The 23,512-nt window shown below is 45.6% G+C and overlaps 1 protein-coding gene across 1 annotated transcript in view; it reads left to right on the top strand.

The window, feature by feature from the left end:
- The first annotated feature begins 20,803 nt into the window (after positions 1-20,803).
- The window catches only part of MYOCD (myocardin), a 95,506-nt gene continuing 92,797 nt past the window's right edge, over positions 20,804-23,512 (top strand). The window contains exon 1 of the mRNA XM_059378496.1: positions 20,804-21,126. Within this exon, the coding sequence (XP_059234479.1) occupies positions 21,072-21,126 (55 nt within the window). The 5' untranslated portion in view covers positions 20,804-21,071. The remainder of the gene's footprint in view (positions 21,127-23,512) is intronic.

Below are 23,512 nucleotides of genomic sequence, written 5' to 3'. Positions count from 1 at the left end.
ACAGGCTACTGGTTCTCTAATCTGGAAAACTGAAGATCTATACATCAAAACATTTCCTGGTTCCCTTCCTCTGGACCTGAAGCATTTTAGTACTGATACACCAAATCCTTGCTAGAAGCCATCTCAGCTCTCAATAGTGGACAAATCATCTCTAAGAATGGTCATGGGGGAAATATGGTAAATGTGTGAAAATGTTCTATAATCTCCACAAAGGAAACTGATCTGTTGTATCAAGGGAAATGCCCCTCCTTTTCAGTAACAGTTGCTACAGTAATCCTAGGCAACCTAATCTTTCAGATGTAGTCTCAGTACTCTCCAGGAGGATTTTACATTTATGAAGCTGGTCCTGAAAAGGAAGCAATCTGACATTAGAAAATACTTATTGGTGAATTAAAAAGGGCAGATACATTTTAAAATGCAGTAAATGCTGTACATAGTAAATGGGTCCTGTATAAAAATTTAATTCATGTAACTACAGTACAAGTTCAAAAAGCTTTCCCATAACTTGGAATATAAGAGAGAAACGTGAAGATGTTTTTGAGGATCTGAAGATGAAGAACACAGGGAGAATGATCCAGAACCTCTAGTATTTCTATGGAATAAGAATTCCAGAAAGAGAGAGAAGAGTGTTCAAAAGATGAATACTCGAAAGAATTCAGAGAAAATTATTCCTGAACTACAAAGAAGACGAGTCTTTTCACCAAGTCTTACATCTAATGAATGAATTGAGACACACATCAAGACATACTTTCTTTGTATTTTTAAAAAATTCAAGTATGGGCTGGTTGGGGTGGGGGGGCGGCGGCAGGAAATCCCATAACCATCTAGATACTTTTTAAAAACTACCCACAAACGAAAAAAGTCAACTCTACATCAAATGTCTCCATTACAGCACTAAAAACTTAAAGTCAAGTTTACAGATTTTAGATGAGAAAATATTGTGATCAAGAGAAACTTTTTCAACATTCAGACTTTAAAACCACATCAGCCCACTCATCCTTGTAAAACAGACCAGAGAAAAGAATTTCACAAAAACAAATAAGTAATAAAATTGAAAGAGATAATGCAAGATTGAAGAAGTCAATATACAAGTAAGTTGTGATAAGTAATAACAGTAATTTTTAAACAACAGTTTGATAGTTTTTGTTAGAATGATTTTGAAACTGAATTGTATCATGGAAAAGTAAATTAAGTCTGATTATTCTGGGTTTAATTTTCTTGATTATTTTAGCAAAAATCAGAAGAGGGAGAGTAGCAGAGGTTAACTTATACTCTAACTGGAAAGAGTCAGTGAGGTGTTCCCCGGAGTGCCATTTAACTAAGTTCCTGCAGAATGTCTAGGTGATAAAAAGGAGAAGATCATTCTTAACAGAGGGAACATGTAAATGGAAGCCTAGGGTGTAAATAAAGACATATATGTTTGGCTATTTTTTAAATAGATAAGATAGTAATAAAAGACTAAGCATAAGATATAGAATTTGAGAATCAGGGGTGCTTGAGTGACTCAATTAAGCATCTGACTTCAGCTCAGTTCATGATCTTGGGGTCCTGGGATCAAGCCTTGTGTTGGGCTCTGTGCTCAGTGAGGATTTTGCTTGTTCCTCTCCCTACCCCTCCCACTGATCATTCTCTCTCTCTCTCTCTCTCTCACTCAAATAAATACTCTTCAAAAGAAATTTTTAAAAGAGAATTTGAAAATCACTATAGGAAGACAATATAAAGAGAAAATTAGCAACTATTATGGAATCATAGAAAAGCAGAATACATAAAACATGGTGACAGAAGTCATGTTCACAAATAATGTATCACAATAAATATTAATAGGTTAAACCTCCCTCATTAACAAAGACTCTGAAGTTGAATCAGATTGAGAATCCAGATTGTGTATTTTTATTAGACAAGTACCTAAAACAACATGGCATGAAAAGGTTAAAATAAAAATGTGTACAAAGGTGTAACTTGCAGAAGAAAACAAAGGATACAGAGATAGTCCTATGGACATTAAAGAAGAACACAAGGCAGGGGACATTGCAATGACACAAGGGTGTCTACCTTTCTTTTGCTGTGTCCTTGACATAAAATGGAGAAAATAAGAGATAGTAAGAAAGTAACAGATGAGTCCTATATGAATACTAAGTGAGATGTTGCTTAAAAGTCCTTACCATAATGCTGCCAGGCATGTAGAAAGAGTTAAATAAATGACGATATAGAATGCAAAAGACATCGTTCACCGATTTCCTCACCTTTGTTCTCTAATCTCATCTCTACAACCCTATTATAGTCTCTCATTATATTTCTGCTTGATTACAAAAATAATCCCCTAACTGTTCTCCCTACCTCCAGTTCCGCACACTTCCATCTGCCCCGCATGGATTAATCCTCTTAGAACACTATTTTTAGTATGTCATTCCTTGGCTCAGAAGTTATACACAAGAAGAAATCCCAACTTTCCAGCCTGTTATTCAAAGCTCTCTGCAGTCTGCCATGATCCTACCCTTTATTTACAGGCTCACGTTGTATATTTTCAGTATGAACTCCCCAGGAACATCCACCTTTCCAATAGCCCTGAAACATATTTTAATTCTTTCTGTCTCTGTGTCTTTCTTCCTTCACACTTGGAAAGTTTCTTCCACCCACTTCCACGTGGGCCTTTTCTGCTGCCAGCCCCAGCCCCGGTCTCAGTATACAGGGAGTCTAGCTTCTCCACAGAGAAATTCGATTAAAGAGGAATTAGGACCAGTATTCTAACACCTAAATAAGTCCTTGCGTCTATCATTCCTTGCCATATATCATCAAATTTAAGGTTGTTGATTGTAAGAGACATCATTATTGTATGTACAAGAAAGAAAAAAACCCTGTCAATTACAGTGTGACATTCCACTGATTTTTTTTTTTAAGATTTTATTTATTTATTTGACAGAGAGAGATTACAGTAGGAGAGAGGAAGGGAAGAGATCACAGAGAGAGAGGAAGGGAAGCAGGCCCCCTGCTGAGCAGAGAGCCCGATGTGGGACTCGATCCCAGGACCCCGAGATCATGACCTGAGCCGAAGGCAGCGGCTTAACCCACTGAGCCACCCAGGCGCCCCACATTCCACTGATTTTTAAGAGACTTCTTTGGTGATAGTGAAGAATGGGAAAATGTGCATCCGAGGTCCAATAAAATATGACAGTTGTTTCACCCAATAAGTATTTTCTTATTGCCTGCCATATGCTCAGCATTATGCAGATCTTACCAACAAACACCAGGAAGGTGCCCACATTCAAATTTATACTCTGCTGCGTGTGACTTTGACCCCTCCTTCTCCCCCAAAAGGAGGGTAAGGTCTTTAAAGGTGGAAATCGGTGTCTTGTACTTTGCCTTCCATAGTAGGTAGCATGTCTATTTTGCCACAGAGTAGACACTCAGTATTTAGTGAGTGAGGTAATAAAAGAAAAAAAGTGGTGTACGCAGTGCAATCAGCTCAGTTCTAAATTCAGACACGAGAGAATATGTGATCTGTTGAACACTAGTTAGACTATAGACTGGGATGCCTGGGTCGCTCAGCTTTGGTCAAGGTCACAATCTCAGGGTCCTGGGTTTGAGCCCCCCGTAGGGATCCCCAGTCAGCGGCTCCCCAATCTCCCTCTCCTACTTGCTCTTGTTCTCTCTGGCTATCTCTTTCACTATCAAAATATATAAAAATTTAAAATCTAAAAAAAAAAAAAAAAAAAGGTTAAATACCTCTCAGTGTGAATGCCTTTACACGACTTCATAAAGGAGGCAGGGTAGGCATGCAGTTTAAAATGCGTGGGAGAGAGAAATCATGTTATGTAGATGGGACTGGGCACTCTCAAGTACTCTCCAGGCTAACCAGATGAACACAGAAGATGATTGTTATGCATTATTTGTACCACTTTATAAAATTAATAACTTCCCAATTATTTTATCTATGTAGCTCTTTTTTTTTCTTTTTCTTTTAGAGAAGGAGAGAGTGTGTGTGTGCCTATGGGTGCAACCGGGGTCGAGGGGAAGGAGCAGAGGGAGAGGGTGAGGGAGAGAGAGAATCTTGAGCAGACTCCACACCCAGCGTGGAGCCGGATACGGGGTTTGATCTCAGGACCCTGAGGTCAGGACCTGAGCCGAAACCAGGAGTTGGATGCTTAACCGACTGAGCCACGCAGGCACCCCTCCCCCCAATTATTCTGAATAATAAAGCAGCAGATGCTTTTCATTTGTTGACTGAAGATTTGTGTTTTACCTTTTATGAACCATCTTTGAATCCCTACTGTCTATCAGTTTGCCTTTTCCTTGGGAACTGCCTCACCCAGGAGATTGATCACCATCAGAAAGCCACCAGGACAGGAGCGAGGGCAGGTCATCCCCCAGAATCTCAGAATCTCAGGGCAGCCTTGCCTCTCTCCTCTTCAGCGTTATTCAGAGCGCTGAGGATTCTGGAGATTGCAGGATGCATTCCCTTGAAAATGCCCATTGCGGGCTTTGATCAGCTGGGGGTCCCTCACTCTGGGAAGTTCCTACTCTTTGAGCATGCTCCTCCTCGGAGAACAGAGTGGGGAGAGGGCCAGCTGGCTGCCAGCAATGCTCATTCAGTCCATCTGCAAACATGTAAAGAGATTCGCGATGTGCTGGGCTCGGTATTAGACCGTGGAGCGTGTACAGAGAGGAGTACACCCTGGAATGAATCTGGCGGTCCCGCAAACGAGGACAGCCCCTTAGAGGATTTTGATACCTTTAGCTCTTCTGTCTCCTTTTCCTTTGTGATGTGTGATGAGGATCACACCGCCCAGCGGAAGAGCCAGGACCCATCTCACGAGTCCCATTTTACACTCATGAGAGTGAGGCCCAGAGAGATTCGCACAAACGCCCAAATTCGGGGGGCTTAAAGGGTTTCCCAAATTGCAGCTCCCAATTACAGCCTCCCGACTGTAAATTGAACGTTCCTTGCCAGAGGACACAGGTCGAGAGGCAGGGATAACAGCGGGGCGGGTGGATTTTCAGGTAACTCCACTTGAGTCCTGAGGGTGTTCCAGAAACGTCCACCCCTCTCCCCTGCCACCAAACACAAAAATCAAAGAATCGTGCCAAAGAGTACCAACTGAGTTGAACATCGGAAGGTTCAAATATAAATGATGCGTAGAAGCTCTAGGCAAACGACGTTAGCAACGGAAGGCGACAGGGAAATTTCAAATGCCCCATGTTCCATTTGACCCTCTGCTCTTGGCTGTGGCTTGGTCCTGAGCAAAAAGCTCCAGATGGAACAGATAGCGCCTGGGGCCCGGCTTGGGGTTGTGTTATGACTGCAAGTTGGCGTCTCGCCAACTGGCGTCTCGCCTTCACCACGTCTTCCCCAGTGACCCCGGCCCACAATGGCTGGCCGAAGTATTTAAATATTGTACATTACTAGTTAATAGACACAACATATTGAAAGTTTTACAATCAAATATTTACGCTGCTAGAAAACATTCTACATTATCTTTAAACAGCCATGTCATCTATTTATTTTCAATCTCTGATCTTTCTGTTTTTGTATCAGAATGAGAGAATTTCGCCTATTTACCCAGAAGTAAATATTATGATGAAAACATTGGGCGGCTCAAAAGTAGACTTTAGTAAAGCACAGAAGTATTTTTTGTTAGGGTCAATTGCACAACATCCCTTGCATGGTGATACATTAAGAAATTTCCTTGGGATGCTTGAAGCATGGAGATTAGTATTTCATGGCTAGATGTTTCTTCTACCTGGCTTTGGTCCCCCTTCGATGGAACATCCTGACCCTTCTTTGTGGCCATTCATCCCTTTTGTGAACTGGAGAAGAACCTTCTGGGACACAGAGTGGGCATCGGTAGGGGACTCCAGTCAAGAAAATACATTTCATGCTTGGCCTTGGGCTGCAAGTAAGTGTTGACGCAGGGTGGCAGTCTGAAGTCACCTGTTTGGAAGTCAAAGGCCACACACCCTCAGCTTGGCTGCGTCCCTCTTTGCCAGACGTTCCTACTTTCTGAATGCTTCTCTCGAACCCTGTCCTGCATTGCTGCTTTATGAGGCTTCCAAAACTAGTCACCATGTTTCAGGGGCAACTTACCTCTGCCCTCGAGAGGGTCCAGCCAGTAAATTCCTCAAGACCCTCCTTGAATATCAAGTGTTGTTGTTGTTGTTTTTTTAATGTCATTTCCATTTCTTTTCCATGTCATTTCCAAAGAATACTCTTACGGTTTCAGGAAAGCTGCCAGAACATCATAAGGCCAGAATGCACCATCTTTATGTTGTGCCTTGGCTCCCCGTGTCTGACTTTTGGTGCTCAAGATCTAATTTTTTCCCCGGAGCCCCAAATTGGCTCTTTCCAACTCTATTCACTTCAGCTTCACTTCTTCACCCATCTCTGATTTCTTAAGCTCGGGCTGAACTAGTTAGGGTGGTATTTGTGTCATTCCCCACTTTGGAGGCTGGGTAACCTGCAGCTCCATCTCCTGACTTACCAGGAGCCTCACTAGCCTTGAGAGGGTGTAGGGAGAAGGAGGTTCACGTCAGAATCTCTGCCACTTTCCCAGAAACCTCCTTGAATATCAGCTCCCTCCCCTAAAGAGAGAGGAAAGCATATAGGCCTTAGGATCACTCTGAGGAATAGATAAGAATTTATGTGTACACTTATGAATTATGTGTAAAATACCTCATCCTGTGGTCCAGAGCATGTACTCACCGATTAAGTAGCGGTGACTGTGATTATGATCATTTGTGCACAGATGCCCCGACTTCCTCAAAGATCTCCCAGGTGTTGATTTCCCCAGTTGCTCTGTCATGTAAATATGGTTTTCCCCCACCATTTATCTAAATAAACATCAGCTCTCAGTCGGTGCTTCCTGGCTACAAGAAGGCATGGAGATAGGACGTATCAAAGAATAGAGAGAGAGAATAGAGAAAGATTGGGGAAATGCACAGTAGAAAATCCATGCTTTAGAAGAAATTACTCATTGTATTAAAAATAGACAAACCTGCTAAATAGATAGCAAAGAGAAGAGGTCCCTTTCTACAGAAAAGACAGGATACAAATAAGACAGGAATTCAAAACCTGAGAAGGGCAGCCGTAGATCACAGGAACCCTGGTTCAAGTCCCCATGTGAAGACCTAGACAAGGGCCATTTCAAGGGATAACAGCTTCCTCAGCTGTAAAATGAGACAGTCCAACAGAATTCATTCAAGTAACAGCAACCATTTACTGAGCATCTACTATGTACAAGGCACAGTTCCAGGCACTGAGGTGGTTCCACTGGGGCACAGGAGAGACAAGAGTCCTCCCATTCACATTACCATAGTGGAGACCAAAAACAGTAGACAACTCAACAAGATTGTTACAGTAAACGATAAGAAAGAAAGAAAACAGAACAGAGACATTGGTAGAGCGTTTTTGGGAGAAGTGGGCTATTTAAGGCAAGACGATCAGAGAAGACCTTTCTGTGAAGCTGATACTCCCATGAATACCCCAGCAAGTCAAGAGCAAAGGATCCCATTAATGCCGGCCATATTGGTGCAACCCCCTACCCCTTCCAACTGAAGGGTGAGATAGAGGAAGAAGAAGTAAGATCTGGAGGAGGAAAGAGAAGCCATCAGGAGACATCCAGAATAGCCACAAGAAGGTGGTTGGTTGTATCTGAGAGCATTGGGAAGCTGCTGGAGAGTTTTGAGTAAGGGAGTGCTTTACACGGATTTCTATTAAAAAGATCATTCTGCCTCTCTGTAGAGAGTGGACTTCCGTGGGGCAAGAATGTGAGTTGGGGAGAATCGTTAGGGGGTTATTAACACCATCTAAGAAATGCATGTTGGTATGGTCCAGCATGGTGGCTGAAGATAAAGAAAAACAAATGGATTTCTGATAGACACTGGAAAATTTTTTTTGAAAGAAAACCAGTAGTGTCCACCATTGGCAAGAGCTAAAGGTGTCCCTTCTACAAAACTAATGGGAAATAAAAACACACATACATTGTGTCTTTGCTGTAAATTCTGAGACCTCAGCACCAACGCCAACTAATGTTGCTTTTAAAGAGCAAAGCGCATTAAGATAAATTTAAGCTGTTTTTACTTATAAGAAGGAGAGAGAAAAATAAGGAGTTTTCTGAGGCTGACATGTGGAAGAATGATTTGTCCAGTCAACCCGATAAATAACAAATAGTAAAGTCTTCTCGTTTTATCGTCGGGATGATCATAAAGAACGTGCTGTGCTTATTATCTGCTTAAAGGGGTTTCATTCCGTGTGATGTTGAAGTGAGTTATAATCTTTAATAAACAGATGTCAGAAATTTTTAAATTCCACTGTCATGAATGTTTACAGAAGTGTTGTATTTTTTTCTTCTCTCTCTCTCTCTCGTTGGTGACACTTTTGTTGGACATCAGAAATGCCTTTGCTACGTTCCCAGAGTTGGTATCATTTCCAACTAAAGATTGGAAAGCCATTTCTGAAAATCCATTTATGTCTTTTCAAGGTCCAGGCCACACCATTGATGTGAGTGGCTTAAAGGCTGGTGCCATAATACCATTCCAAACCATTAATGGGAAGTTCCAGGGTCCCATAAATAAACCTGGGGACACTATTAAGTTCATATTCTCATATAAGGTAGGCCTAGCATGGAAGGTGGTCAGAAACCAAAGAAAACTATGGAATGGTTGTTTGATCATTTTGAGCATTTTAGTACTGCTGAGGGAATTTTTTTTCCTTTTTTTTTTTTTTTGCATTTTTGCAAAATTTACATATATGAATCACAACTCCTGGTATCTTAAAGATAAAAAAATGAACAAGTGAGTGCCTCTGACATGCCCAAAGTCAAATAACAGCCCCGCCCCTTACCCAGCTGGATGATTTCATTCAAACTTCTCTAAGCAAGGCTACCTCCCCACCTCCCCCCTCCACAGGAGTTATGGGGGCTCTGGGGAATTTTTTTTTTTTTTTTTTTTTTTTTTTTTTTGCTGGGCTCCTCCTCATATAAATAATTTGAGTCACTCAAAATCAGCATGTCATCATGATTCTGGCAGGCAAATAACACAACAGTCAAAGGATGTGATCAGGGCTGATCATGGGGCCATGGACCACTGAAGCTCTGATGCTAGAGCTTCTATGGACACCTGGTCAACCCCACCATGGGCTAGAGCATTTGAGAGCTCCCCGAAGGAGATAGAGAGACCAGGGAGGGGTCCCAGACCATCTAATTTGGGCTCAGAGGTCTTAGACGAGGTAGCACTGCTGACCACAAGACTTAGAAAATTTCAAGGGAGGCACTCCAAAGCAAGGTGGAGCAGGGGGGACGGGTGTCTCTGAGATATGGCACCTGGGGTAGAGCCCCTTATTGAAGGATGGGACACTTTCTGAATCTCCGTTTCCCTATCTGTAAAATGGTAATAAACTTGTACTACTTCCCAAGGCTAGTGTGTGGGTTAAATGTGATAACAAAACCATTCACATCCCTGGAATTCACTTGATGTTAGCCAATGCTGTTATGTATTTGTACCTACGTATAAATACATACGTTTGAGTAAGTATGTCGTAGCCCAGATTCACCAAACTTTCTGATGATAGGTTAGGTCTATCAACATTGAACATGTGGCTCTATTTTCTGGCAGGCACAATAGTGTGTCTGTCTTCAAAATTGCCCGTCAGCAAACCCAAATACAGCGAAAACAGTAAAAAAAGAAGAGGACACAGAACTTTTTAGGAACATTAGTTCTAAGTTCTGAAAGTTCTACCCAAGTAGGTATTAGTCTCCAGCTTTTGGTTTTCCTTTTTAAGTAGGGCCAAAAAGGGCACCTTTTTAAAGGGCACCTTGGTGGCTCAGTCATCTAAATATCTGACTCTTCGTTTGGCTCAGGTCATGATCCCAGAGTCCTGAGATTGAACCCTGCACTGGGCTCCACGCTCAGTGGGGAGTCTGCTTGGGATCTCTCCCTCTGCCCCCCACCCTTGCTCGAGCATTCTCTCTCTCCCCTCTAATAAATGAATGAATCTTAAAAAAAAAAAAAAAAAGTAAGACAAAAACAAAACTTAAAACTAAGTATCATTGGGCACCTGGGTGGCTCAGTCGGTTAAGCAACTGCCTTCGGCTCAGGTCATGGTCCCTGAGTCCTGGGATTAAGTCCTGCATCGGGTCCCCAGCTCCAGGGGAATCTGCTTCTCCCTCTCACCTTCTCCTCGCTCATGCTCTCTCTCACTGTCATTCTCTCTCAAATAAATAAATAAAATCTTAAAAAAAAAGATATTAAAACTGAGTATCATTGTTTCCATTATTACAATTAACTTAAGGAAGGATCATTGTCATTTATATTTCCAGTGGAATCTCTACAAAAAAACCTCAGATGTCCCCCAGTGCAAAACGGCAAGTGGGGGGGGGGGGGGCCCTCCCCCACCTGCAGTACCACACCCATCCAGAAGGAGGCACTGATTTCTTGCAAGGGCAGTCTGGTTTCTGGTCCCTGGTGGCTGTTTCCAGAATGCTGACCTTGCCACTGCTTTGGAATTGCTCTGGACCTTTCTACCACAGGAAAAAAAAAAAAAAAAAATTCCCAAAGGGTCACCATTCACAGATGCTACTATGTAGCATTGGAAGAGCACTTCAAAATACATGATGAGCTTGTCTGCACCCTACCTTTGCCTGTAAGTGGGTTGTTTGAGGCATGTCCCACCACCATCATTAGGGCCATCATCATGGCTCTCCTTTTTGAGGGGAGCTTCCCACATGCCAGGCTTTGTCCTAAGAGCTTTATACATATCTATCTGTTGAATCCTCTCCATAAATTTATGATCTGGATATCCTCATCTTGTAGACAAGGAAACTGAGACACAAAGAATGGAGAGGTTGAATGACTTGCCTGAGGTCACCCAGCTAATAAGTAGTAGAGCCCCAGAATTACACGTAGGCATCTGACTCCAGAAACCACATCCTTTACCATAATTAGCCACCATGCTACCACTGTCCCTATATGCAAAGGAAGAATTATACTGCCGACAGCCCCATGTTCCAATAAACTCCTTTCTGAACCCAACCCATCAGGAGACCCATAAATTCTACTGACTCTTCTAGGCTCCTCCTTGCAAATTTTCTGTCAGGCATGCTGGAAGATAACTCCAGCCTCAAGACTGGAAAGCCTTAAACACACAGTTACCATTCTTTAGCTTTCCATGATAATGTAACAAAATCCTGGTTTGTGTGTGTGTGGGGGGGGGGGTTTGTTTTGTTTTGTTTGTTTGTTTGTTGTTTTAATGGGATGGGTCAGCACCAGGGTCAGTTCCTAATAAAGAATTTTGCAGAGGAAAAGTCGGAATTGGCAACATGCCATAAGAAGATACTGCATGAACCAGGAAGCAACATAGAGACATTTAAATTTCTCCTGACGTGAAAACTGACCACCCAGAGGAATTCAAAAACAAAAACAAAAACAAACCAAAAAACCCAACAACCCACCTGTCAAATGCAGGGCACGTATATACCCAGAGAGGGAAACGGGAGCAGGCTTCTGAATCAACTGGAAAGAAAGAGGCTTAAAAAGGCTCTAAAAAGAGGAGTCGCCCAGAAGACCTGATCTTCTACCTGGGGAACAAGCTCGGTGACTCAGTGCTCCTCTCTTCGAAGTCCACTACTCCAGCCGTCCCCCCCCCCAAAAAAAAAAAAGCGTCTTCAGTACCTTACAGGGGGACTAGGAGGATCACAAATACACGCAAAAGGGCTTCAAGATGGCACCAGTCCCTATGAATTGAAGCAGAAAAGTAGTGCAGTTGTGAAACAGGAAGATCTTCCGGGAGGGGGAGGGTGGCGAGCCAGGGCAGCACAGAGAATTTTTTAGGGCAGCGACGCTTCTTCTAGGATACTGTCACGGTGCGTACTCTGCGCCGTCACACGTTCCTCCAAAACCGTGGAGCGCACAACACCAGAAGCAAGCTCTAATGTAAACTCTGGATTGTGTCTGTTCCGATGTGTCAGCGTTGGTCTGTCAGCTGCTACAAACGGACCTCTCCGCGGGGTGTGTGTCGGCGGGGGCGGTGTATGGGCAATCTCTGGGCCTTCCTTTCAGTTTTGCTGCGAATCCAGAGCTGCGATTTTAAAAAAGATTGTCTTGATTTACTTTGAAAAAAAAAAAAAAGAAAGAAAGAAAGAAAGAAAAGGAAAGAAAGCTTGCAAGAAGAGTCATGTTTAGGGTTGCAACTCCTGTCCTAACACATCTCCTGAGAGATGCCGGGGTCAGTTTCTATGAAACTGACATATCCGTTCAACTTAATAGTCATAAAAAGGAATTTTGCTGCAGAAGCATTCAGTGCTTGGCCCTTGGCTAAAATGAATGATTTTTAAAAAGTATTTTATTTACTTATTTGAGAGAGAGAACAAGTAGGGGGAGAGAGAGAGAGAAGAAGACGACTCCCCATTTAGCAGGGAGCCCAGTGTGGGGCTCGATCCTAGAACCCCAGGATTATGACCTGAGCCGAAGGCAGGTACTTAACCCACTGAGCCACCCAGGCACCCCATGAATGGTTTTTTAATTTCTTTTTACTGGACACCGGGTTCCTGAGATGAGCAAGCAAGGGTATTGTTGGTTAACAAGGCTTCCATCCTGAGTGTTCTTTACTGTTATCATAGCTGGTTTTAATAGCACTTGGAATTTTCCCTTTTTGGGCATTCTGACTTGGAATGTCCTAATTTTAATAGTCAGATGTCAGTTTTAATTAACCTGTTCTAACTCCCTGAGTGGGCCATGGTGTTTTCAGATGGATGGAAATAACCTTTCCACACAGTGCCCCCACCGACCCCAGAACTCTCCTTCCTTATTCACAGCCCTGGAGACATGCGATGAGTTAAAGAAGAGGTTTGGAAACCTCTGGAATGATTGTGGCTCACTGAATAGTACTGCGTGCCCCTCCCATACCCAGCCCACACTGGGTAGTGCTTCACCATTCCTTAGCCATAATAGGCGGCCCAGGTTAAGGAGGCGAGGCACACAGGACTTGTCAGGTCATCCGAAGCAGGTCGGGGATTTATGGGCTTCCATTCTGTTTTCTGGGGAGCGGGGGAGATGGCAGGGAAGCGGAGCAAAGTGGGGAGTTAGGAAAACAGAATGTGACCAGTTGCCAAGGGAAGGGGGAAAAAAAAAAGTTTTGAAGAAAAAGCAAAGCTCCCAGATCAGACCAAATGAACCAGAAGGGGTTTCATCATCTCTGGAAAGCGTGAATGGAGTGAATCAGAGCAAAACAGTCCCTACCTCCCAGGCATCAGCTCACCCACTCTCTGCTCTTTGAAAGCCACCGTATAAGACATCTTGGTAAATATAAAGAATAGTAAGATGTAGCCACGGCCTTTGAGAAGTTTATAAACTCTTTGCAGAAGAGAAGGTTAAAAAAAATAACAGAAAAACTAGTCTATATATAATTCAATCAGAAGTTATATCAAAGGGCAGTTTATTACAAGATGAGTCATGCAGAGAACTAGCAACATAAAATTAAAAGGGAAAATAGATAGTGCGTTATGGGTATGAATGAAAACAATGTTTCTGTCCCCCAGGGGCTCGTAAACTCGTAGAAGGATTTTTGTGTTAAAAAGTAATGGATAAGCCTCCCTGACAAATGCAATAACAAAATTGCATGCAAGATACCAGAGTAGCAAAGCAAGGAGGCCTTAATATCCTCTGCCTGAGCTGTCAAGGAGGGCTTTCTGAATACGGTCACAACTTGGGTCTGAATACGGTCACAACTTGGGTTGTGAAGTTGGAAGGAGGATGTGTGGAGACCAAGAAAAAGAAGGCATTCTGGTAAAAAGAAGCATCTTCGGAAAAGAAAAACCGAGAAGGGCCTCCAGGTTTGCAAAACTCTTTGTCATCGCTAGTACATACTTTGATGACATCACAGAAAACCGGCTGGAGCTGGGAAAGATTGGTAGCCTGGAGACCACTCAAGAGACACTTGGAACAAACCGGGAGAAAAGCAAGGAGGCCTGGAAGTAAGGAAGAGGCATCAGGAACAAATTAAAGGGGTAGATTCCAGAGGAATTCGGAAGAATGGATGCGGCACGGCGGCAGGTTGTTGATGGACAGAATGCAGGGGTGGATGGCGGGCTAGCTCCCAAGCCAGACATGAAGTGAATACTTTGCCCGTTCATTCAATAGAAAGGGCAGGAGAAGAGATGGGTTTTGTAGGGAAACTTGGCGAGAGGGAGCAGTAAGTTTAGGTTTTGTACCTGTTGGTGTTTTGTTTTTTTTTTTTTTTTTGTAATCCATTAATTAACATATAGTGTAATACTAGTTTCAGAGATAGAATTCAGTGATTCCTCAGTCTTACATAACACCCAGTGCTCATTACATCACATGTCCTGCTTAAGGTCCATCACCCGGTTATCCCATTCCCCGACCCACCAACCCTCCAGCAACCCTCAGTTTGATCCCTAGACTTAAGAGTCTTTTATGGTTTGTCTTCTTCTCTGATTTCATCTTATTTTATTTTTCCCTCCCTTCCCCATGTTCATCTGTTTCATTTCCTGAATTCCACATATGAGTGAGATTATATGAAAATTGTCTTTCTCCGACTGACTTATTTCGCTTAGCATAAGACCCTCTAGTTCCATCCACGTCGTTCTAAGTGGTAAGATTTCATCTTTTGATGGCTGAGTAATAATTTTATATATATATATATATTATATATATATATACACACACACCACACACCTTCTTTTTTTTTAAAGATTTTATTTATTTATTTGACAGAGAGAGATCACAAGTAGGCAGAGAGGCAGGCAGAGAGAGAGAGAGGAGGAAGCAGGCTCCCCGCTGAGTAGAGAGCCCAATGCGGGACTCGATCTTGGGACCCTGAGATCATGACCTGAGCCGAAGGCAGCGGCTTAACCCATTGAGCCACCCAGGTGCCCCCCACACACCTTCTTTATCCATTCACCTGTCGATGGACATATGGGCTCTTTTTGTAAAGTCTAGTGTAGAAAGCATCTGGTCTAGAACGTAGACCCATCTATGGGTCTAGGATGTAAAGAAACAATTTCAGGCTGACATACAGATTTGGCAAGAGTTTTGAGAGAAAGGAAACAATGCCTAACCCCCTAGACAAAGGTTATTCATCATCATATGCCCTCCAAGTACAGGGTAAAAATGGAGGGGGCCTGAAGAATTGGCATGAAAAAAATTCCATCTATCCACTCGTGAAGGACAACCATGAGCCCCGCTCTGTGCAACACGCACCTCAAACTTCCAAATTCTTTTTTTTTTTTTAAGATTTTATTTATTTATTTGTAAGAGAGAGAGTGAGAGCGAGCACAGGCAGACAGAGTGGAAGGCAGAGTCAGAGGGAGAAGCAGGCTCCCTGCGGAGCAAGGAGCCCGATGTGGGACTCGATCCCAGGACGCTGGGATCATGACCTGAGCCGAAGACAGCTGCTTAACCAACTGAGCCACCCAGGCGTCCCAAACTTCCATATTCTTTAGGGCAAGCAAGTCACAGCCACGCAACGAGCCTCTTGGCTATACCCTGCGCCCCCAAGGACACAGTCATTGCATAAATCCAGTGCAAACTAGCTGAAGAAATACCAACACATGTCAGAATGCACATTTTTTTGCTTCTGATCTGCGCTTCTCCCCGCCCTCTTGACAGTAACAGCAACCAGGAAGCAGCCTAAGAAGAGGCAATACAGGGAGGCACGTCTTCTTAACGCAGTGACCCTGCCCTCTAGTGAACGTGGCCCAGCTCAGTGGCTTTAAACCAGAATGATCGAATTGCATTCCCTTTCCTTAGGCATGAGCAAGGATGGAGACAGGCTAAGAGAGGGGGACAGGGTGAGAAACACTGCTGGCAGGCAGGGGAGCGAGGAGCTGTGACGGATAACTTCCAACTGAAACTACTTTCTTTACCTTTGTTTAACTTAAAGCCTTTGTTTAACTTAGGCAGAAGTCCTTCTCCGTTCACTTTCATGAAAGAAAACAGGTTATATTCATAGGGCACTCCTCATGAGTTCCATCGGAGATTTCATTCCAATGATAGCATAATAATGATGTTGGATTTCTGATGCGCTGGGGGTTGGGGAATACCTGGCCTCTGTATCCTTAGCCCCTGAAGGTCCAGGATCATGGCTGTGTTATTTTATAGCCCCCGCAGGGCTAGAACACAGTTCGCAGTTAATAAATACTTCTGGAATTGAAACTGAAACAAAATTGACAGGCTGAGGCTATATTCCTTAAGCAGGTAATTTCTTAAATTGGTAACTTGGTAGCATGAATTTCACTCTTGTTCCTGGGGTCACGGAGCCTCTTAGAGACCAGATTTTCTTGGCAGAAGCATATGGGCCTCATTCGGCTTGGAGACATGTTTTATTGGCCCCAGAGATGGATTTACCATGAGGTTAATGAAGCTTCTGCTTCAGGGTCCTTCCTCCCACTGACGCCGGCCCTGGGGGTGCTGGGAATAGCTGTGAATTCTAGAGAGTTCCAGGTCGGAAGGGAAGCCAGGATGCAAGTAGGAAGCGTTTCTGCATTTCCATTTCTGGTCAGTTGACGGAAAGATATGAGTCTTCCATGCTACAGTCATAGTTGTGATTCCATTTCTCAATTTTGGTCAAAAGCCACACTTTTATGAACCATCCCCTTTCTGATTTGGCACTCATTTTTTTAAAGCGCCCCACCCTGACCCAGATATATAAGGCTCAGGTCCCCCATCCTGAATCGGCCCCTGGTTGGCTTGCACTGTGTTTTAAGAGTTGGTATTTTTTGTTTGTTTTTTGTTTTTTGAAATTACTACTAGTCACTCACATCTTTAGAAACCAATACATGGAACGTCTTGCCCTGGGTTTTCAGTTTGTTTGCATATCCGGAGGGAATGGCAATAAGTTTCTGTCCGGCTGTGGTCAGCCCAGGCTATAGGTCCTCTCTGCCCCATTTGGACCAGTCCTGTGTGTCGGGTCTGCTGCAGACACCCGTCTCCCCAACACATTCTCTTCGATCACTGGTCGAATCATGGGAATGTGCAAACCCGCCTGTAAGGTGTATGTCTAACCAGCACCATCGCCAAAGTGTCTTGCATGGACCCCTACACACACTTTGAATGGATGGATGAAAGAGGCAGAAATGTTCCCCTCAAGTTGCTCATCAGACATGTGAAAGAATAGAAGAGGAAACAGAGAGCAGATGATACCAGGGACAGGCACTGAGGACAAGGAGACGATGAGGTCCAAGAGGACAGGGATGACCTTAGGGTGGTGGAGGGATTGTGCTAAGAGAACTGGAGGTCCTGAGGTCCACATGTGTGACCTGTCCCTTTGCTCACTTGTGCCCTGCAACCCAGCCCCTGTCCCCAGGTGGCCCCATAAGGAGGTCCACACAGGGTTGGGGTTCAAGTTGACCACCCTGAGCTGGGCGGTGGACTCACGCTTCCAGACTCAACACTCCCAGCTGGCTGCAGGCCCAGGACCCCAGCTGTGAAGGGCAGAGTCTCAGCAAGTTACACCCACCCTTGAATAACCGTCTCTCCTTCAGCACGGGAGGGGCCCTTGAATGTGACAGATGACATGGCCACGATTAGGTTCTGTGATCTGGCCAAAGGCAAGGAGTTTTGCAGATACCATGACGTTTCCTTAATGATATGACTTTGAGTTCATTAAAAGGGAGATTATCTTGGGTGGGTCTGGCCTAATCAGAGGAGTCCTTTAAAAGGGTCTTTTGTGAAAGAGAAATTCTCCTGTTGGCTTGGATGGAGCAAGCTATGCTGTGCTCTCGAGCTGCAAGGAGCTGGATTCTACTCAGCCCGTGAGCTTGAAAGAGGATGCTGGGCCTTTGAGGAGGCCACAACCCCGCCATTGCCTCGACGGCAGCCCCACGAACTCCTAAGCCCGGCCAGCTAAACTTGCCCAGAGTCCTGATCCACAGAAACTGTGAGATAGCAAGCATGTGGGCTGTGTTAAGCTGCTACACTTGTGGTACTTTGTTACCCAGTCATAGATAACCCTTGGTGAACTAAAGGAAAGCCGTAGCACAGGGATTCGGGATTGCTTGGAATCATCAAGAATGATCAGAGGTCAGGGGAGGGTAAAGAGAGGGACCTAAAACACAAAACACGCCGTGGAGGATTGTTCAGGTCACTCACAATGTCCTACCTCATTTAAACTTGCCTACCTTTCTAGAAGTAAATATTTCCAACGTCATGTTACTGGAAGTTGCCATCTTGGGAGACTTCAATAACTCACTGCAGGTCACAGAGGGAGCTCAGAGTCGGATGAAGAGCCACCCGACACAGGCAGCTCATTTCCCTCCTCCACCTTACATCACAGGCTTGGGACAGAAGTCCCAGGGTCGCATGGTATATGGGACAAAGGCCATCAAGATGTCAAATAGTAGGACAGAGTTTGGTGGCATCCCGTTGCTGCTCTCATAACTGCTTGGAGATCTTTTCCCCTCGGGAACAGCCTCTCCAAACTTCTTTCTTTAAAGGAAAAAAAAATGCTTGCCCAGGGAGGAGGAGGAAGGATGAGCTTGCATTAGAGCATATTTATATCCAGAGATAGTCCACACCGTAGGGGACATAAATCTCAGCGGGCAGACGTCAGCAACTCTGGGCTGCGATGGGAAAATTGACATTTTGGTGACTAGCATTTCCCAAACTCACTCAAAAAAGAAACCAAGCTCCCCTACACACACACACACACACACACACACACACACACACACACACTGTCAGACCAGCTTAGGGAAAACAATGCGCTCCTGTCCAACTCCCCTAGGTCACGCAGACCCTTACTTTCAATGCTGGCTCCAGCTGTTTTCATGAACAACTTTCGCTGAAAAAGAATTCTCTGCCAAGTTGCGTGGACCTCTTCGCAGCCCTACGGCCCTCAGGAAAAAAATCTGTTTGGGGCTTTTGTTTTTGTTTTCGTTTTAATGTGTTTTTTCTCTACTCGGATCACCTTGCAACATTCCCTATGTCACTGATCTCTTCCCCGACCACAGGCAGCTCGAAGTCACTGGCATTCCTCCAGGCTCCCGGGTCCTGGGTTCCCAAACCCCAGCCTCTTGACCTCTTTCCACTGAAGACCAGGAGCCTGGGGCTTGACTGAGGACAGGAACGCTAGGAGGAGGAAGGGGGTCACTCTGTGTCGGAAGAATAATGTCTCCCCTCCCCACTGCTCACGTCTCAATCCTAGGGATTTGTTACACTCCACGGCAAAGGGGGAATGAAGGTACCATTAATTAAGGAATTAAGGTTGGCAATCAGCTGACCTTGCAATCAGATTTATCCAGGGGGGCCCAATGTAATCACAAGCATCCTAAAAGCAAGGAAGAGGGAGGCAGAAGTGGGGGTTGGGAGATCTGAGTCACCGGATGGGTAAGGGCTAGTGTGCACCGCTGCTGGCTCTGAAGATGGGAGAAAGGCACCACCAGCCAAAGAGCGTGGTTGGTCTCGAGAAGCTGGAACAGGGGTAGGAAACCGTTCTCCCCCAGATCCTCCAGAAGGGACCGTAGGTCTGACCGTACCTCGATCTTAGCTTGTGAGAACCCATTTCAGACTTCTGACCTCCAGAACTGCAAGGTAATAAATTTGTATCATTTTGATCCACAGAACTCGCAGTATTTTGTTACTGCAGAACTAGGAAAGTAACACACTGTGTACTGTGTGGAAATGGAACATGGTCACTGAGATGCTCCAGTACCTTCCACCTGCCTGGACCCCCTCTCGCGGCCAGGATGCGGTTCCCAATGGGAACACGGCTGGGATAGCTTTGCCTCCCTTCTGAACCAGGCAGGGGCCTTCCTTGCTCAGGAGACTTGTGCACAAAGGACTGGTCTGATGCAAATGCATGGAGTCAAGGATCAGAGCATTCCAGCAGAGGTCTGAACTCAGGACACCAGAAGTTGTCCCAGGAGCTTGTCCTATCAGGTCTTCACCTGTCACCCCCTAACCTTTTAAGGGTTGCGTTCTCCTGAGTCCTAAGCAATTACGTATGTGATCCAGGAGATCTGGGGCCCATGCGTGTAGAAGGTTATAAATCAACTTAACCCAACATCATGTAGGTACAGTTTCGGTTTTATTTTCAGTGCCATCACCTACTGAGTGAGCTTCTTGAGAGCAGAGCCTGTTGCACTCCCCGATGAGCCTTCTTTGGTGATGAGGAGCCAATTCAGATCAGGTAGAGCTTATAACCCCTGGCACATTCTAGACGTCCAGTAACTCCGTTGGGGCTTCAGAATAGACTTTTCCCCGAAGGAGGGACTCACGCGTAGGAAAAGCCTAGAGCCTTTGCAAGCTAAGCCCGACCCCAGCTCTGACCCCCTCCCCCGCTCCTGAGACCCTCCCTCCTTGAGTCCCACGCTCCTGCCCCCACGTCGGTTCCGCTGCTGTGTCTTCCCCGAGACGGAGGGCCTTGCGTCCCCGGGCCGGATCCGCGCATCCACCCCGGAAAATGAAAAGCTTTTCCCTTTCCCCGCGGCCGCTCGGCTCTGCCTGCGCCCCCGAGGCCCGGGAACGCGGAGAGAAGGTGGGAGCGCGCTGGGTCCGGAGCCCCGCTGGGTTCCCCGCGTGCGCGCGCGCGCGCGCGCTTCCTGCGCCGCGGGAGGCTCTCACCCACCCCCGCGCAGCCCCTGCGCCCCCGCGCACCGCCCACCCGCCGCCGGCCGGGACCCCGCTCCCGCCGCTCCCCCCGGGCGGCCGCCGGCCGGGGCTCGCCGCGCCTGATTGGCTGAGCTGCTGTCAGGAGTAAAAAAGTATCGGGTGGCAAACTTGAGCCCTTCATAAAGGCGTGGTGGCGATACTCCGCGGTCGCTGGCAGTCTATGACATCAGCCGGGCACGCCTGGGATGCCGCCGCGGCCGGCCGGACTCGGCGCAGGAGGAGGGTCCCGCCGGCTAGGAGTCAGTTAGCCCCGCGCAGCGAGGGGGGAGCCGCCGGCTGCCTGGGGACACCAGTCTCGGCCGCCGGCCGCCGCGGTCCTCCCACCCAGGGGCGCTCCCGGAGAGTTGGATGCGTTCTGGGTTGTTAGCGGCGCTCCGCTGGGCTCCCGGGAGCCCGTTCCTGGTGGAAAACAGGGGGCGTCTGGCCAAGGGACCAGCGGCTCGTTGAGGCTCAACATGACACTCCTGGGGTCTGAGCATTCTTTGCTGATTAGGAGCAAATTCAGATCAGGTAGGGCTAAGTCGCTTAGCATTTCTTGTTAACTTTCCTCTTCTGCAGCTCACAACTGCTTCCCAACCAGTGTTCCAAAGCCGGCCGTGGCTCCTTCCACTTTGTCCCCCGCCAAAGCACATTTTTGAAAGTGAAGACTTTTATTTGACTTTGGGGTTTGGGGAGGGGGGGGGCGGGAAACTCAAATGTCTTCCGTTTTCAGTGCTTTGAAATGTTGGATGTGATTTTTGTTTGTTTTTATTTCATTTTTTTTTTTTCTGTATCTGTGAATAGAAATTTTGGAGGGGTCCATCAGAAAGGAAGGACTTTGAAAATGAACAAATAAGGGATTTCAAGTTGGAGAGCTACATAATATCAGTTGTAACTGCTGAGAAGATGAACCTGACGCTGTGTATTAATAGATACAGGGTCACTTAAAATGTAGCTAATCCAAACAAATGTATTTCCCAAAAAAGTCACTTGGGGGAAGTAAAAATAGCAAATTTGGAGCACACCAAGTATTTAGGATGACATCACTGTAGGAAAAAAAAAAGTCCAGTGCCACAAATATTTTTTCCCAAACCATCTGATATTTATAAATGGAGAATTTTCCCCCCAAAATTTCTGTGTTAGTGGCGCATACAGAAACTTCTCAGAGAGGACGCGGAGTGAAGGTGAGTGGAAGGGACAGTGGGGAAGTCCAGCCGCTCGCCATGAAGTGTTGGTCTAGGCGCCCAAGGAAGGTATCAACATGTGGGTCCCCACGTTTAGACAGGGAGATGCTCGCCCCCTGAAGTTCTTTCTCAACAGCGCTGTGTGTAATATTGGTTTTATAAAGCGGCGACAAACCACTCAATAAATGGCAGAATTCCTACTTAGAAGGTGGATTACTTTGAGAACTTCTATGTGAACGTTCCCGGTAACAGGTGGCCGATGGTAGGATGCCGGCCTCGTTTACGATGATTCTCCGCAGCTCTGCTAAATGGGACCACCAAGTGTTTTCGCTTGGGATTCGTGTTTCAAAAATGGGTGTCGGAAAGTTAAGGGTCATCTGGGAGTTCCTTAGAGGCTTCTGGCTCTTAGATAATCGGTGGGGTCTGTTGGGGGTTTTCTAAGGCTCTGTACTGCTGAAGGGAGATGACCATTCAAGAGTTTCCGTGGCCGCGAGCCTCGGTGCGCCGAGGCTCCGGGGTGAACCTGCCAGGCGTTGGGTTCCACGGCGGATGAGGTCCTTCCTCTCCTTTCCCTGGCGAGGTGCGCTGGTTGGCCTGTTAATCCGCTAGAGACCTTGCCTCTGCTGTGTAATGTGGTCAAAACGGCAGGGCAACACTGCCACCTTTCTGAAGAAGAGAAGATGCAGATTGGTTTTTGCAAGAAGCTAAGCTCATTTTGGGATGCACCCTGGCTCTGTCCATGGAAGGGGCAGGGGAGGGGCTGGTTTGTCTCTAAAAGGAGTTGAAGTACTTGGTAGGAGCACTGCACAACAGTCTTAGGGAACTCATCAAGGAATCCTTCCTTGGGGAAAGCGGAGGAGAGGGAATTCCTAATTACTGATTTAGCGGGTTAGTGGAGTCCTGGAGTCTCCCAGGTAGAGCCTAGAGCTTCTGAGAATTCCAGTTGCCTACTCGCTTTCTTTTTCTTTTTCTTCCTTTTTTTTTTTCTCTTTTGTCTCTCTCTCTTTCTCTCTCTCTTTCTTTTTTCCTTTTTTCTTTTCTTTTCTGCTAAGCTTGGACAGACTTTTGCATCACAGGAAAGGGTAGCTTGGGGAAGACATGATATCAACACAGATATAGGCATGCTTAATTCTCCAGCTTTGAGAAACAGCCCAACTGGGGGCTAGAAATGGACAAAGCACTTTGGTGACTGGAGATACAAGGGGCTGATAATCTCCTGAAAGACACACACACACACACACAAAAAACAAGCAGCATGTGAAACCAAATAAATGTCATGTTGCAGACCTCGATGATTCTTCCTGGATAGAATGACATCAAGTCTGGCTGGCTGTACCAGCTCAGACCTTGGGTAGGCAGCCTGATAGCAAAGAGGGCCTGCCTCTTCCTAAGAGAACATCCTTTCTTCTGTGTTTAACAATGACTGGGAAAGCCTCTTCTCTGCTTTCATTTCTGCTCCATTTGCTTTTTTCTTCTTTGCTTTCAGGCGCTACTCCTAATGTAAATTCGTAAAACTCTGTCCCACTGACGGTGTTGGGTTTGCTGGTATACCTTGGCGTGATGTGTCTAATTAAAATTATTTCAAAAAATAATTGTAACTAAATTGTTCTCTGATCACAGCAAAACGTCCCATGTTTGTGGGCTTGTTTATAAGTGAGCATATGCCAACCAGCTTCCTGTAAACTATGCTCATGTGTCCTTGTTATTAAGGACAAAATCCTGCTACTGGAGCA

Source organism: Mustela nigripes, chromosome 16, assembly GCF_022355385.1.
Source record: "Mustela nigripes isolate SB6536 chromosome 16, MUSNIG.SB6536, whole genome shotgun sequence".
Taxonomy (NCBI): Eukaryota; Metazoa; Chordata; class Mammalia; order Carnivora; family Mustelidae; genus Mustela; species Mustela nigripes.
The sequence above is the reverse complement of the archived record's forward strand: the minus strand, read 5'-3'. Positions and strand labels throughout refer to the sequence as shown.